General features: G+C 36.8%; 1 protein-coding gene across 1 annotated transcript in view; it reads right to left on the bottom strand.

Annotated features, from left to right (window-relative positions):
• Positions 1–16,802, bottom strand: part of LOC144447206 (chromatin-remodeling ATPase INO80-like) — a 57,622-nt gene that overhangs the window by 24,308 nt on the left and 16,512 nt on the right. Inside the window, exons 14-23 of the mRNA XM_078137112.1 lie at positions 15,489–15,694; positions 14,707–14,791; positions 13,747–13,864; positions 12,978–13,063; positions 12,463–12,633; positions 11,291–11,424; positions 10,055–10,336; positions 8,541–8,817; positions 6,094–6,258; positions 3,002–3,227 (exon numbers count right to left, since the gene is read on the bottom strand). Coding sequence (XP_077993238.1) covers positions 3,002–3,227; positions 6,094–6,258; positions 8,541–8,817; positions 10,055–10,336; positions 11,291–11,424; positions 12,463–12,633; positions 12,978–13,063; positions 13,747–13,864; positions 14,707–14,791; positions 15,489–15,694 — 1,750 coding nt within the window. The remainder of the gene's footprint in view (positions 1–3,001; positions 3,228–6,093; positions 6,259–8,540; positions 8,818–10,054; positions 10,337–11,290; positions 11,425–12,462; positions 12,634–12,977; positions 13,064–13,746; positions 13,865–14,706; positions 14,792–15,488; positions 15,695–16,802) is intronic.

The following is a 16,802-nucleotide window of genomic DNA, read 5'->3' as shown; positions in this document are numbered from 1 at the left end:
ATTTAATGTAACTTCATGTACATATTTCAATAATATATAGATACTTCCTTTGGGTCATCGGGTAACACACAGTATGTGATGTTAATCACAACTATTGCTTTATGTAATATTTTTTCCTGTAATCATATTTCATTTTGTGTCCAGACATCTGTTACCTTGTGCATGGATAGTGACAATCATGTCATTGTAATGGTGCATGTTTAACCTTGTGTATTTGATATACAGTCTTTATTATACATTCCACATTTGGTTGGGATCTAACTGTCACTCCTGAAAGCTGTCACAGCTGTGCTGACACTTGTGAATGGCCAGATAGGGCGTATGATCTGAAACGGTCATTGATTTATCATTTATTTGGGATGATACCGATGATGCAACTAGTTACGTTCACACTTATTCCACTTTAATAGATCAGTTTAGATATGGTGTACTACTATGCGACATACTGAAGATAGGTTCACACTTACACAGAGGTTTGTTAGTTTAGTAGTGGCATGTGTGGGGGGGGGGGGGGGGGGCAGTCTTCGCTTAAAGGGGAGTGCCACTCCAGGAAATAAAGGCATTTTCATAAACTTTGAGTTATCGAGTGTCATTTGATAGTTTTATATCATCTATATTATGCAGGATTTCACAGAAACACCAATTTGAACTTCTGCCCGGCCTAATTTGGAGATTTTTACCTTTGGCCACATTGCATCATGGGAGTCAACAAACTGATGCATATACAATAGGTGAAGAATGAATATGCATGGAATTTTTACTGAAGGACTGAAGGTATTAGGTACTAACTCCCATGAGGAAATGAGGCCCACATTTCCCTTTCAGTTAGGTTCACACTTAAATAAGTTAGTCAGTTCAGCATTGGGCAGTGTTTACTGAAGCTAGGTTCATACCAACATAAATTAGTCAGTTCAGTAGTGGTGTTGAGCACTGTTAACTGAAGCTAGGTTCATACCAACATAAGTTAGTCAGTTCAGCCGCGGGCACTGTTTACTGAGGCTAGGTTCATACCAACATAAGTTAGTCAGTTCAGCCGTGGGCAGTGTTTACTGAAGCTAGGTTCATACCGACATAAATATAGTCAGTTCAGTAGTGGTGTTGAGCAGTGTCTACTGAAGCTAGGTTCACAATCACAGAAATTAGTCAGTTTAAAATGATGGAGGACAGTCTTTATTTAAGCTAGTTACTAGTTAATCAGTTTAGCAGTGGTATATATTCACACTCACCAAAGTTGGTCAGTTTAGCAGTGGTGTATATTCACACTCACCAAAGTTGGTCAGTTTAGCAGTGGTGTATGTTCACACTAACCAAAGTTGGTCAGTTTAGCAGTGGTGTATGTTCACACTCACCAAAGTTGGTCAGTTTAGCAATAGTAAAGGGTTGTGTTTATTCAAGGTGTTTTATGACATGAACGGTCGGTCAGTCGGTCGGTCGGGTCGGGTCGGGTCAGGTCGGGTTGGGTTGGGTTGAGTAGGCCGGGTCAGTCAGTCAGTCAGTCAGTCAGTCAGTCAGTCTGAACACATTACTGATATCATTATCAGGGAAGGTTAAGTTGACCAATTTGAATTTACCAATGCTATAGTACCCGTGTGTTTGTAACAAGGGTCTCCAACAAAACTAAGGGGTATTCTTTGGACACTGAATATAATATTCTTCTTCCATTCTTTCTGGAAACTATAGTTCTTACACACAAGTAAGACCTCAAGACATGGCTATTAACAGACAGATACAAATTTTAACCTTATATTAAAGTATATGGGCAAAACGAGGCAGAAAACTGACTGTCCAACATATATACCCGGTACATGTGCCCACACATTCTATATTGCTATTTATAAACTGTGGAATCGTCAGGACGTTCATTCACCCATCCACGGAGCCAAAATGCTAATCTGTTTCTACAAAAGGGAGATGCCATACAAACAGACACCCACACATTCAACACATGAGTTTATTTGTACTACCTGCATACATAAAGAAATTCTCACAGTTTTAAAAGTAGGACAACACATTTCAAAAGTGTCAATTACTAATTCTATTTTCACGGTATTACTGACATTTGCAGAACAAAAAATGGAATAATTACTGGATGTTTGGACGATGAAGTAGCAATGTGTCGGTTTCACTGGAAACAAATGTTTATTTCAACTGTCTGATATAAAACTAACGAGACATCAAATTTATTTTGATATTTATAAATTAAAGTGCATTCACTCTTTGTTTTTTTAATTTCAAGGTGGCACAGGCTAACTTTATATGTGTTTTTACTGTTGGCTGAAAAATAGTTCCATAAAACCTGGTATAATGTTAATATTGATGTATGTCAATCATCTTTCAGACACTTTTAGAACAGTTGATGACATAATAGAGATTCCCTTGACATTTTAGTACTTTTATTGGGGGTGTACTAAATTATGTCATTGAGTTGTTTATCTATTACTAACAGTGTTTTTTTTTGCTAAGGATGGGGAACCCCCCGGTAAGTGGAATATGGTAAAACTCAGTGGTACAGCTTCCAATACATCGTACCATGAATTTGATGGGGAACCCCGATAAAATGACAGGGGAACTCGGGTAGATTTTACCTGCTTACCACACTCAACAAAAATACCGTTATTACATCTAAATACCCGGTTTTGTCAATAGCACATGTCGGTCAAGTTGGCTTCAGTAAGTTGAAAACTACATGAAACTTTTCACATGTAGTAAAAATTACCCCCCCCCCCACCCCACCCCCAATAACGTATAAACTCAGTATGTACCCATTTAACAATTTAACAGTACTCAAACTGTGTATGTGATAAGTTTCTTGGTAATTGCATATTAGACATCCAATGTCTGTGTATGTTAACTTGGCACAAAAAACTTCAATAGCACAACATACTCTGACATTTCAAAACATAAACATGACACCACCGTATTTAAATATTAAACAAGGGACAAACCTTCTATTTTCATCAATTTTTCAGACATTTACTAAATAAAAAACCTAAAATCTTACTTGGTATTTGTATATTGGACCATCCATGGGTTGGTTTCACAGCTAACAAACCACTTGGCCTTGTTGGAAAGAACTCCCAGGGTGACATGACACATTGCTTGTATACTTCCTGACTACCAAATAGTAGACTATTCCTAGCTTGCAGTGATCCACCAAACTTCTCAGTGTCGTGTTCATAGGCAGCGCTGCGGTCGCTGCAATGGTAGTCCAGGCTTGTACTACACACCTGACGAGTGAAAATAAAATAAACACTAATATAAACCAAACATGCTGAAACTTTGAGTTCCTTTTTTTGAAATCTAATCATTTACTATGGTGATAATCAAATACATCCTGTTACTATGGCGTTACATCCTGTTACTATGGCATTATTGAAATCTATTATTACCAAGGTGATATTCAAAGATATTTTACGGAGTTATTCAAATATATTCAGTTACCAACAAAAATTTCCAAATTCATTCTATTACTAAGGAGGTAATATTCAAATCTTTTCAAACAGTTACAGAAGTAATATTCAAAATACGGTACATTTCATAGTAATATACCTGGGATTTAAATAGTTACCATGGTTATTCCAAATACCACTGAATTACTTAATGAATGCTTTAAAAACATACATTGCCATCAATACATTCAGTGACATAAGTGACGTTCAAATAATTAGTTTACTACTTATTAATGATACTGTTATTAAAAAAACCTCAATATTTGAATCTTTGTCAATTGTTTTAAAAATAATGTGGCCAACAAACAAAATTAGTATACAAAGAACGTTGATACAGCTAAAATTCGACTTCACCTAGTCTATGTAGTCTGACTTTTAACACATTAAATAATGTAGATACAGCTAAAATTCAGCTTTACCTAAAACTATGCAGTGCGACTTTTACAATGTTAAACAATGTAGATACAGCTAAAATTCAGCATCACCTAAATCTATGCAGTGCGACTTTTACAATGTTAAACAATGTAGATACAGCTAAAATTCAGCATCACCTAAATCTATGCAGTGCGACTTTTACAATGTTAAACAATGTAGATACAGCTAAAATTCAGCATCACTTAAAACTAACAGATTCTACCATGTTGGACAATGTTGACACAGCTAAATAGCATTATAAATTATCTTCTGCACAATTCTCTCAAAAACATCAAGCTTTCCATTACAATGGTTAATAAAAAAAACCCTCATTCATGAGTTTCTTTATTCCTAAACTAAACATGAAAGACACAAACAATTAAAGGAAATGTGGGGTTGTTTGTTTTTTTCAATATTGTTCAACTTTCAAAGCCACTGTTCTCTGACCAAAGTCCTACATATACAGGCAACTTTTTTTATGAAATATGGATAGATTTTCACTACGAAGTTCCTCATTTAAAATTTGCAAAGGTTTCACCTTTATACAGATAAGAAACAAGATATGGAAAATGTCATCAATATTGATAGTTTTGCGTCAGAAACACAGACAGCACAAAATAAAATACTTCATGGAAATTGAAACGGATACTTTATCAACTAACATAGTATAAACATACCAAACTTTCATGTCTGGACACGAAAAGAGTAAAATATAAAAGTATGTCATTGAAACCACCTTTTGCATATGACCCCCAGTTATTTTTCAATTTCATAATTCAGGAGTTACATATTAGTGTTATTTATGTTCATTTCCAAACAAATAATTAACAGCAATATTTTTCTGTTTACATATTTTAAATGAGATTTCCATATGTTTCTGATGTATCATATACAGAGTATATATACTAACATTGAAACAAACGACCTTCATTTGACATTTGGGACTCAACAGTTGTCAGCAATCAAATTTTACTTCCTGTATTCCTTTATTCCTTTTTCATAACTGCAGGGGGGAGGGGGGGGGGATGAATAAAGTAGATTTCCTATAGGTAAGTTACAATTGAAATACGCTACAATTTCCTAAATTTAGAAATGTACATGGGATTAATATATTTAACAGATGTTACATTACCACTGTCTATTCATTGATCACGCTATGCCGGTTGCCATGGTAACCAGGCTGTTATTGCCATGGTCAATGTCATGACACTTTGCTCTTTTATCATATCGACATGACAACCACCGAGGTTTCCTCCTCAAATTATTCCTTTGTAACAATTAATCTATTCTACATATCGTTTCTTTATTAATGATGGTGTAACTTTCCTACGCATTTTGACAAATTGTATTGGTTGCCATGAATAGTAAATCGTTAGGATACAAGATTTTTTTTTTCAACGTGTTCCATTTCACTAAAGCTCTAGATACGATTACAATCATTTCCTGTCCTTCAAGGCAAAATATCCTGATGTCCACTTTTATTCATTAAATGTTACATTATTTTATTTAAAAATTTGCATATAAGCCAGCATGACCTTGATAACACATCCAATAATTCTGTGAAATCTCAACAAATATTAATCATTAAAACTTACAGGATAAATTTAAGAGAATTAAAATAAAATAAAAAATATGCTGACTCATGTGAGGGTAATCTATGGTAAAAAAACATAAATTAATAAAGTAAGGACAAATGATAATATCACCATAAAATATCACAATACATTCACAAGTTTCACAAAGTTCATACATAAATTTATTATATTAGAATGACTTTATACCATTCAGTGTCCTTTTTTCTATCTAAGTACTTTTAAAAAAAAAAAATTTGGCAGAGAATTGGCAGGTTAGTATATACTCAGTCTCCTGGGGGCAGTATACAGTCATGAAAAAATATATATCAGAAATTGGACTCTAGGTGGCGCTGTTTAATATTGCACTCTCACAGCACAAGTATGACAAGTACTTGTTCTATTTTGCTTTTTTCCTGTGACCTACTGAAGAAAACCCTTGTCACATTTTCTTTTACAATTTTTTAGAGCATTTGCACTTCAACCCTTGAAAATGAGATTTAAATGGACATTCATCGCAAAATAGTTTACTTTTCAAGCAAAAAAATTAAAATTAAATTTGTAAAACTTTGCATCATTGTGACATCAAAGATGTTAAATTAATTCTGACAAAATATGACTGGAAAGCTTTGAAATTCAAGATGTATAGAATGACATACCTTTGGCATGGTACACAATAAGAATGTAGGTACATCGCTTGGCTGGCAGCGTCTGATGACAGGGGGTCTCCTATCTGGTGATTTCAGTGGAGGAAAGTGACCAGAAGCAGTCAACCCCAAACCAAAACTCTGACTTACAGAAAGGCTACTCCCAAGACTGGTTCTCTGCAAATGAAAAATCACGAAAGATGAATTCTTCATTGTCTTTGAAAACAGTAAAGTTGGATACATTTTCCTCTTCCTTAATTTTTCCTTAAATCGTTTTCAGCAGTAAGAGAAGTAAACTGGAGTAAAAATGCTTAACAATTTACATATTTGACCAAATTGATCAAAATCTGATGCATTAACTCTTTCACCACCATTGGCCTCATGGGATTGTTTGTGCTCCACCAGCCCCCTCACTAACATAAAGTGAGGGTGAGTGGTATGCAATCAAATTGATGTAAAAATACTTAGAATTGCCCAATCTTTGAAAATTAGGTATCATTTTACTGGAAAATAAATTGTCTATATCATACTTACAAATAAACACATTCAAATATCACATTCACAACTGAAATTTGGGTTAAAATAAGAAAATATTGGTAAAAAAAACCTGTGTTGTTTATTTATTGACATATCACAAATAAACAAAACATTTATATTACAAACAAAATTCAAAATACCAACATTTATGTTTCTACAAAATTCTGTATGCTGGTTAAATGGTCAAAATCGGCGAAAATTTGGCAGAAAATGTTATTTTCAGTCGTACTAAATTTGAACGGAAAAAAATAACGGCTCTCTAATCTGATTACGACGCAATTAGTCGGTCCCGCACCGACAATGAAAGGGACAAAAATACTTGAAGTCGTTGCACCAATACCTTCAGAAAAATTAGTTTGTGTAATTATATATCATTATTTGACAGAACAACAAAAAATTATCACCAAATCTATCCTCAAAATCAGTAAAAAATGCCCACAAGTTGGTAGTATACGAGTCCGAATCGGGACGACAAAGTGGCGCTTTTTGCCAACATGCTGTACCCACAAAACCAAATATGCAGTCGGGACTTTGAAGTTACGTTGCGATAATCTGATCCTTCCATTTCCTGCATTGAGTTCACTCAGTCATCTCCTTGTATAGAACATCGTATTCATACTCAAAATTGAGGGGAAATTTCTACGAACAGCACCGTTATTTATATTGTAAGTTACGTTAGGGGAGACAGATTTTGCTTCGGCGATGTTGAAATTTGAATTTTACGTTGAATAACGCACATAAAAAATCCGATTCGTAAAATCGCCCGTATCGTGCATAAATTTCCCTCCACTGACCTTCACACGCTGAGCTAGTACAAATACAAGTCATTATTGAGATGTAACAAAAGAAATAAAACCAAAATAATCCATTTTATAGCCAAAAATTACAACCAAGACGTTAGTATGGGAGTCGGTACCTGTCACAAGATTGCGTAAATTTGCCGACATTCAAAAATTCAACCGTAAACTGCCGCCGGTAGCTCACACGGACTTAGCGGGAATTTGATGCTTACACACAAGTACAACGTGTTCCCATAGCTAAATACTTGTATTCAATGATGTATTTCGAGTCAAATTCTGTCGAAATATACAAAGACAGTGACATAATTTATATCGTAGACCATGTTATGAGAGCCGTTAATTATATCCGCCATGTTTAAATTCGATCTTGTGGGCGAAAAACGCACGTAAAATTACGATCGCTCGTTATTTGGATCGTAGCTCTCGATACCGTTCCCTATCATACATTCAAAATGGCAGGTAATATAAACAAGGCTAATACGCATGTGTGGAACTAGTTATGGCAGCAAATTTTGCAGCAATTGCTGCCTTTGAACGGTTTTACGGCAAGATAGGTGAATGAACTTTGGCGTCCCGGTATACCGGGTACTGGTGGGCGCCCTAGCGCGTCCCGGTATACCGGGTACTGGTGGTGAAAGGGTTAACTTGACGCGATCATTTACCTGTTTGCTACTTTTATTGTCGTTTGTTCTTTTTTGTTCTGTGAGCATCTTGTACCTACATCTGACAAAGTACTATAGGTGTTCTCAAACCCAATCTCGTACGTTCATGTATCAAACCAGAATCTGTCTTATAATATAACACTCGACGTTCAAAATTGAAACAAACAGAACTACCAAACAATAACGATAACACCATTCTCTGAGCTTGAGCTCTTTTACAGAGCATTCTTAAGTACTGCACCAGTATGTTTCAGCACATTACACATTCTTATTCGTTGAGTAAATTCACGCACCACTCATGTTTTGTATGAGAACTCCTATGGTATTGTGTCAGATGTAAGTATCAGGTGCTCACAAAACAAAACAAAAGAACAAATGTCAATAAAAGTAGGAGGTAAATAAAAAAAAATCGTGCCAAGTTCCCTACATCAGATTTTAATCAGACTGATATTTGACTTACCCTGGTTGGTGATCGAGGACTAAGTGTTGGACTTGTGGGCAGTGTCTTCTTAGTTGGTGATGTCAATCTATTCGGAGAGCCGACTTTAAGTTTTGACATGCGTATTTTGCGATGCCATGGGGTCTCAGCCATGAAGTGGATGGTGTGTGTTGTATGTGCTATCACCTGGTTTGTATGGCTAGTAAAGATGAGGTCTTGAAGGACGCTACTGCTGTGTACATTGGGAAAAGACGTAATCCAGCTTGGCCAGAGTAAAAGACTGTCTCTTGATAAGTACCTGAAATGGACAGTAGAGAGAAATTGATAGAAAATGATATAATGCTCTAACAATCAACTCTACATTATACCATGCTCGTGCCAAGCTGAACCAAAAAATGGAATATACACTCAGGTTGTTCTACGCCACAACAACGTGCATCTATGTCACGACTATGCATATGTGTCTACGTCACTGGTTCTGCTGTGTTCGAAATACGAGTGAAAACATTCACAATTGCCATTACTTTCCCTCGATTTTTCTTTGATATTACTGGCTCTGGTATAATTATGTTAATTTCCAATACTTTTCTTCATTCAGCCGGAAAATACTCGTGACCTAAGAGTGTCACTATTCATCCAGTGACTCGTAGCGACTCGTAGTGACAAACCCCCTTTAATATGTCACTCATATTTTCTTTGGCTGAACAAGGAAAATTATTGGGGAATAACTAACATCTAAATGTCTCCTCTTTCATCTCTTTTATCTGTATATATATATTTTTTTCAAATAGTGTGTGAAGACTGTAGTCAAAAATTTCTTCTTCCACGACTAGCCAGCCACACAGATTTCAGGTGTCATTGAATACAATTCAAAAAAATTGACATGGATTTGGTGAACACTTTGATATAATCACTTTGTCATTATTGTTGAGGACTGACAGGGTACCTGATTTTTACAAAAGAGCTTTGCATCCATATTTACTTTTTATCAAGGAGAATACAGAAATAATGAGCGGCTCTTTACCCCAAGTTACCTAAGTTCAGGAATGAGGTAGAAATTACGAGAGGTTCTGTGACACTTGTTGTGGGTAAACACTACAATTACAAGTGGGCTCAGTCCTGCTGTTACCTTGTTCAGAGAGAACACACAAACTACAAGAGGGATTAGTACCCTGTTACTGAAATGAGAACACAGAAATTACAAGTGGGCTCAGTCCTCCTGTTACCTTGTTCAGAGACAACACAGAAATGATAAAGAGGCCTTAATGTTCCTATTACTTCGTTGAGTGAGAGTAGAGAAATTACAAGGGGGCTCAGTTATAATTATTTTCAGATAGCACAGTAAATTGAGCACCCTCAGCTATGTGTTTTCAGAGAAAATACATAAATTACACATGGGCTCAGTATCCCTAACATTTAGCCTGATAGAGTACAATAATGGCAACCTTGGGTAACCTCGTCCAGGGAAACCACAGCAATTACAAGACTGGTACCCCCTGGAACAAGGCTACAGGGGGTGCCAAGGTGTAACTTACTTGGATGTAGACTTCTTTGGTGGGCTATGTCTGGTACGATAATTCCTCTCCTCACTCCATAATCTCTGGTGGTATACCCTATACGCTGCCTTCATCACTGTAAATACTGTTAGCCACTGAACAAGAGAACCTGCCAGCATCAACTGATTCATTTCACCAGGAGAGACGTCAATGAAACGTGTGTACGAAAAACAGCTCCTGTGTGTTGGAGTTGGATGGCTTGGAAAGATGGAGCGATAGATATGTTCTGAATGGTGGATGTATAGAGAGTTGAAAAGGACCCTATAAGGTAAAGCAATGAAGATAAGTTTGAGTTTGTACATAATTAACAGGTTTACCAATTGGTCAGTCTGTCAAGTAATAGGCTAAATTTTTATAGAGCACTTTCCTACACAAGTATTACCCCCTGGTATGGACCTATAACAATACAACAGTCCTTTATACTTCTTCAATTCTCTTAGGATCATGCAATCCATTGCAGCCTCTATAAGCACATAAATCATTCACATACTATCCCTCTATTGTAACAGGTCCCCAGGGTTAGATTTCAACCATTACAGTGCCACAGTCAACCCAGTGGTATAAATATAGACCTGGCAGGACCAGAAGTTGCTATGCACTCATAGAGGCTGCAATGGATTGTATGCTACCCAAAGCAAATTGAGGAAGATATAGAAAGGGGGTGGGGCACTGTACTGCTGCAGTTCTGTGCTATGGCTAACAAGCCTTCAATAAAAGACATACTGGTAGTCCCCAACTTGTGTGTTTTATGGCAAAGTTATTATGCAAATTTGAATGGTGTCGCTAGATACAAAACCTTTTTACACCAATTTGCTTATTTGATGATGTGGGTGAAGGCACTTGAATGGAGTCACTATGTATTATACATCCAAAGTTATGATGCATAATGTGAAAATTAACAACAACTATGGCTGCCATCCTTCCATATTTGATTCAGTCATAAAACAAAGTGACGTGCATATGTCTCACATAGTATGTTACTTTTTATGTCAGGTTTGGTTGAAATCAGTTGGTGCATGCCAGAGATATGAGAGTGAACGTACACATGCACAGCTGGACAGACAGAACCCAATGTATAAGTCCCCGTCGAGGCAGTGCCCGTTGGAGACTAACAAAACATACACAGCTATGATCATGACATTTATTGTGAAAGGCCCCCCTGTTAAGCAATGTGTACATTACAATCATTACATAAAGTATCTCTGTGATACTTACTTGCATTTGTCAGGTTGTACTTTCTCCAGCACACCCTCCCTGTACAGTAACTTAGGTAGCAGAAATGAGTTGGCTCTGGTAGTCAGGGGTGATCTTGTCTCTCTCTTCTCAAACAATTCAGGATGGTTACATACCTTGTAGAAAATACAAAGACAAACACTTGGATTAGAATTAATGATATTATTCTGATCCTGGAAAAACCTAACAAACACTATGTTGACCCATTAGTTTTCATACATATGGGTTGGACTAAGGTACAATAACACAACTTTTCCCTGATTTTGTTTGTTAAAGGTATACAAATCTTTTTTCAAAATAAACACACAGACTTTTTAAACAACCTCATGATCACTTTCTAGATTTTGTCGTACGCGTTCTTTCATAGCCCGTGTAGAACTGTCGTGATTTTCCACAGAGTTACTGAGGTCACGCATTGCATAATACTGGTGAGTTCTGTCTGTATAGGGAATAGTCCCTAGTGGTCCAAGTCTTAGATTAGTATAGTATCTCCACATCTGCACTCGTCTTGTGAGTGACTACACACTGATTGATACAGTCTACCCATCAGGTCTGTAGAATTCTCGGTTTGGATCAGCTACAGAAATCTCTTAGTCTAGTCCTATGCCTGTCAACATTTTTTTACAATCAGTAACCTCTCCACATTTAGTTAAACTGACAAATGTTACTGAAAATTGAGCTAAACCTCCTGCTGGGGAAAAAGGCTGGACAGTCCATGTCAGTAGTAATCCATCACAGAGTACCAGGCAGTTGTAATTGCATGGTTATTTCATTGCGACAATAGCTCATTAATCTTCAATTAGAATGGCCTTGTTTGACTAAATCACATGGGGATGTGATAACGTCATCACGTTTATATCAATGCTCCAATATCATTAAGCTATCGATATCAGGGGTAAAAATGTAATGTTGTGCTAGAGTAACCCATTTGACTATATGGTGGAGATGACCGTAGTGATCGTAAAGCATGCAGGAAACTAGACTAGAAATCTCCTGACTACAGTGGAATTGAACCCATGACTTCTAGTAAGCATGAGCTTCAACCAGTTTGTCATATGGAGCGAGGGTTTGTAATCTGACTTATCTGTCTATGGACCGAAGGTTTGTAATCTGACTTACCTTTCTATGGACCAAGGGTTTATAAACTGACTTACCTTTCTAAACTGCATAACTAGGTTCATAAGACTACTGGCAGTAGATTGGATCTGTGATGAGGTGTGAGCTCTAGATGTCTGCAGTAGGTCCTCAATGGATATCTTGTTCTTGACTGCCTGGTATAGAAGTCTTTGTCTGGTTGTCAGGTGACAGTAAACCAAAATTTCAATCTGTCAAACACATAAAGAAAGAAAATTAACTTCTTTTTTTTTTTTTAAACGTATTTTTTGTCATTGACATGATCACTTCAACTGATTTGTAAACCTCTGCTGTGACGTCACACACAAAAACAAACTCTTTCACACCAAGTGCATAGTACAAAGTTGTGTGTGTTCAAACAGAAAATATGGGATTTATACCGTAGTTGTTCCATATCATGACAATGTAAGTCAACACACGTTGATTCTTAAATTCTCAAAATATGAGTCAAAACATTCAGATTATCATTTTTTTCATAAATTATGTTTACAAAGGTAGGCATAATGTAATTCTGGGGGGGGGGGGGGTGTCATACCTTGTCAGAGAGTTCATTTTCTACATCTTTCTTGATCCTCCTCAACATGAATGGCTTTAGAATCATATGAAGTCGAGAAAGTTGCTCTGTGGAAAATAATGGAACAGGTCAGTCTGTAATTTGTAATTTCTTACAATATTGTGTGAATGCTATAATAACTCCCCATAAACCCTACAATGAGACTGTAAGATATCATCAGTTTATACCATTTTCTTTGTACATGTGTTTCTGGATTTCATCTTTTTGTACTTTATTGTACCATATGCTGATGTAAAATAAGTGTATAGGGCAAAGTGGCAATATAGTTGTAAAAATAATGCATATGGACAGAGAGAGAGAGACAGAGTGAGTGAGAGAGAGACACACACAGACAGAGACACAGACACAGACACAGACACAGACACAGACACAGACAGACAGAGCGAGAGCAAGAGAGAGAGAGACTGAGACAAAGAGAGTCATGAGACAGAGACAGCGAGAAACAGACAGACATAGACATACAGACAGACAGACAGACAGACAAACAAACGGAGAAAGAAAGACAGCCAAAGACAGACAGACAGACAGACAGCGACAGACAGTGAGAACCAGAGACAGACAGACAGAGACAGACAGAGACAGACAGAGAAAGAAAGACAGCCAGAGAAAGACAGACAGACAGACAGACAGATAGACAGAGACAGACAGACAGACAAGTTGACATAACATCTAGTATCTAAACAACTCCCTCTTAAAGTGCTAAGAACTACTTATATTGATTAACTCCTACCTTCATTAAGCCCTGACTGTTTTTCTGCATGACTTTCTATATCTTTAGAGAACCATTCATTGAATTCCTCATGACTGTCAAATAGTGTAGGCATGATGAAATGAAGTAAGGCCCAAAGCTGAAAAAGGAACATAACAATGTTTTATACCAAATTGTTTCACACTATCATTCTATCAATGATTTTGTCTAGAAACAGATAACTCGTAATATCTGTTGATATATCTTATATCTTATTAGTATTTTGTGTATGATACCTACTTGAAATAAAAAATAAAATCTTTTGTACAGAATAATGTATTCTTGCATCATGTATGTACTCAGACACACACAGACACAGAGACATATACACACAGATACACACACATTACCTACACACTTGCACAGATGGACAGACACACACACACACACACAAACAGACACACAGACAGACAGTGATACACAAACAAATACACACACAAACACATTCACTCACTCACAAAGACAGATTGACAGACAGACAGACACACAGAGACACACACACACACAAACACATGAACACAGACAGAGACAGAAAGACAGACAAACAGACACACACACACACACACACACACACACACACACACACACACACACACACACACACACATGAACACACACACATGCACATGAAGACAAAATGAGTTTCCTACATAAAATAGTGAAGTCTAGGCAAAGATATAGTAATGCATGCTAAACATGAATGCTATGAGGAAACATACACCAGCACATGGACATGCAAAGATACACAAGGCACAAAGAAAGACACTTATGAGCACATTCAAATACACTCCCATCCAAATCCAATCAACCATCTACCCACCCACCCACACACGCACACACACAAGCACGCACGCACGCACACACCTATACCTAGTGTGTATAAGGTTGACAAGAAATGTTGCAATAAGCCAATTCAAGCCATGAACTGAATCAAGTCCTTACCTCAGCCATACTATTCTGTATTGGAGTACCGGTCAGAAGAAGTCTATTCCTACAGTTGAAACCTAGTAGAATCTTCCATCTTACACTGTAAAATGTTAGGACAAAATAACAATTAGTACAAAATAAAATATAAGTTCTGAATAAAAATATGGTGACACAGTCTGTAATGATCAGTAGCTATCAACAAAATATAGTTATAAAGATTATATCAACGAAAAATAGTGAAAATGAGGAAGAGGATGAACACAATAATCATCTATGCAAAGGACAGGCTGAACGTGGAAACACATCTACTTTGGCTTGTTGCTTAGTAAATGTGTACAAGGACGGCTGTGTTTTAATTATCATGGCTTTACTGAGTGACAAGGGACAGAAGTAGAGAAGTAAATTGGTTCAACAGAATAGATCAAAATATGATATATCTTGGGATTACGCATGATGCTTGACGTTTGAATTTTAGTACCAAACTCTTGTTTGTAAGTGCCCCAAAAACATAAGCACAAGGGAAGATTACCAACACACGACCCCAGCACTTGAAAAGTCATTGTTCTGTGTGTGTTTTGCTGGGGAAATTTGGAACCTAAGAAAGTGAGCATTTCTTGGTATTCTGCGCCCCTCAGAAAGTGAATGTTTCTTGGTATTCTGCGCCCCTAAGAAAGTGAATGTTTCTTGGTATTCTGCTCTCCTAAGAAAGTGAACGTTTCTTGGTATTCTGCGCCCCTAAGAAAGTGAACGTTTCTTGGTATTCGGTGTCCTTTTTAACACAATGGCAATGTACTCACCTACTACTACTCTTTATTGCCTGTGCTTCATCTAGTATCATATAAATCCACTTGATTCTCTGGAAATATCTGACATCCTGGACAACGAGTTGGTAACTGGTGATAATGATATGAAATGGTGCATCCTCTGTATGTAGCTGTTTGTTCTGACTCCAGAACTTACGTAATATTTTCCTCTCACTCTGGTTTCCCCAGTATGGCAGGACCTGGTGAAGTTAAATATTGATAATGTAGTAAGTCACTGGTCAGAGTACAAGGTAAGGGCAGGGTTTGAAATCAACTTTTCTTTAGTAAGTGGTCCATCTGGACTATTAGTTTTAGATTTTGGTGGCATAAAGCAAGATAATAGTGGCCAATGAATAATGTCATAATTAGATTCATTTTATCTGTGATTTTCCTCACATTTTTGTCTTCATGTATATTATAAGTTTTCCAAATTTCCCCAAAAATGTTTATAAATTTCCTGCAATGTCTGCAATACAGAATCTGCTGAATCCAATTTATGTACACATTACCGATGAATAATGTACACATTGTGATTATGAATCAGCAGTGCTTTATAATTTTTCCAACATGAGCTTAATTCTTTTGCTCTTTGAAAATAAGTGGTCCACATACACCACTGGAAAGTGAATTTGGTTGTCAAACACTATGATTCAATCAATGGTCATTGGACTCAAGATCACTGCTAAATTCAAAACCCTGAAGAGTACAGAAGTTGTAAATAATATAGTCCCAAGTTTTGTAGTAAAATCACTGATGTTTCAAGTGAAAGTTAATACTCTTTAAATAATAAGTGGTAGCGCAAAGATAACAATGTGTACGACACAGCGGTAGCTTGTGAAAAGCAAGTAGTGGGTAAATCTTAAAAGTGGAACTCCAGTCCAGGAAATAGAGACATTTTCATAAACTATGGGTTCTGGAGAGTGATTTCATGATTCTACATCACCTACAATCACTTGTGATGTCAGAGAAGCACCAAGTTGATCTTGTGGGTATCTTTGCAATGGGAAATTGCATCATGGGAGTCGGTAGAAATAAAATATTCCAGTTGCACACTGAATATTCATGAGTCCTGAGTGCCTATACCCAAACAGTGTAAAAAACAGCTCTCATGAATATTCAGTGTGCAACCCGGAGATATTATTTCTGCTGACTCCCATGATGCAATGTTCCACAGCAAAGATACCCTATAAAGTCACAAGATCAACGTCACATTTTTCTGAAATGCGTAAGTAATTGTAGGTGATGTAAAATCGTGAAATGACTCTCCAGAACCCATGATTTATGAAAATGAATTCAGTGTTCTCCGCA

This window comes from Glandiceps talaboti, chromosome 2, assembly GCF_964340395.1.
Source record: "Glandiceps talaboti chromosome 2, keGlaTala1.1, whole genome shotgun sequence".
Classification (NCBI taxonomy): Eukaryota; Metazoa; Hemichordata; class Enteropneusta; family Spengelidae; genus Glandiceps; species Glandiceps talaboti.
Note: the sequence above shows the minus strand (reverse complement) of the source record. Positions and strands in the feature narration are given on the sequence as shown.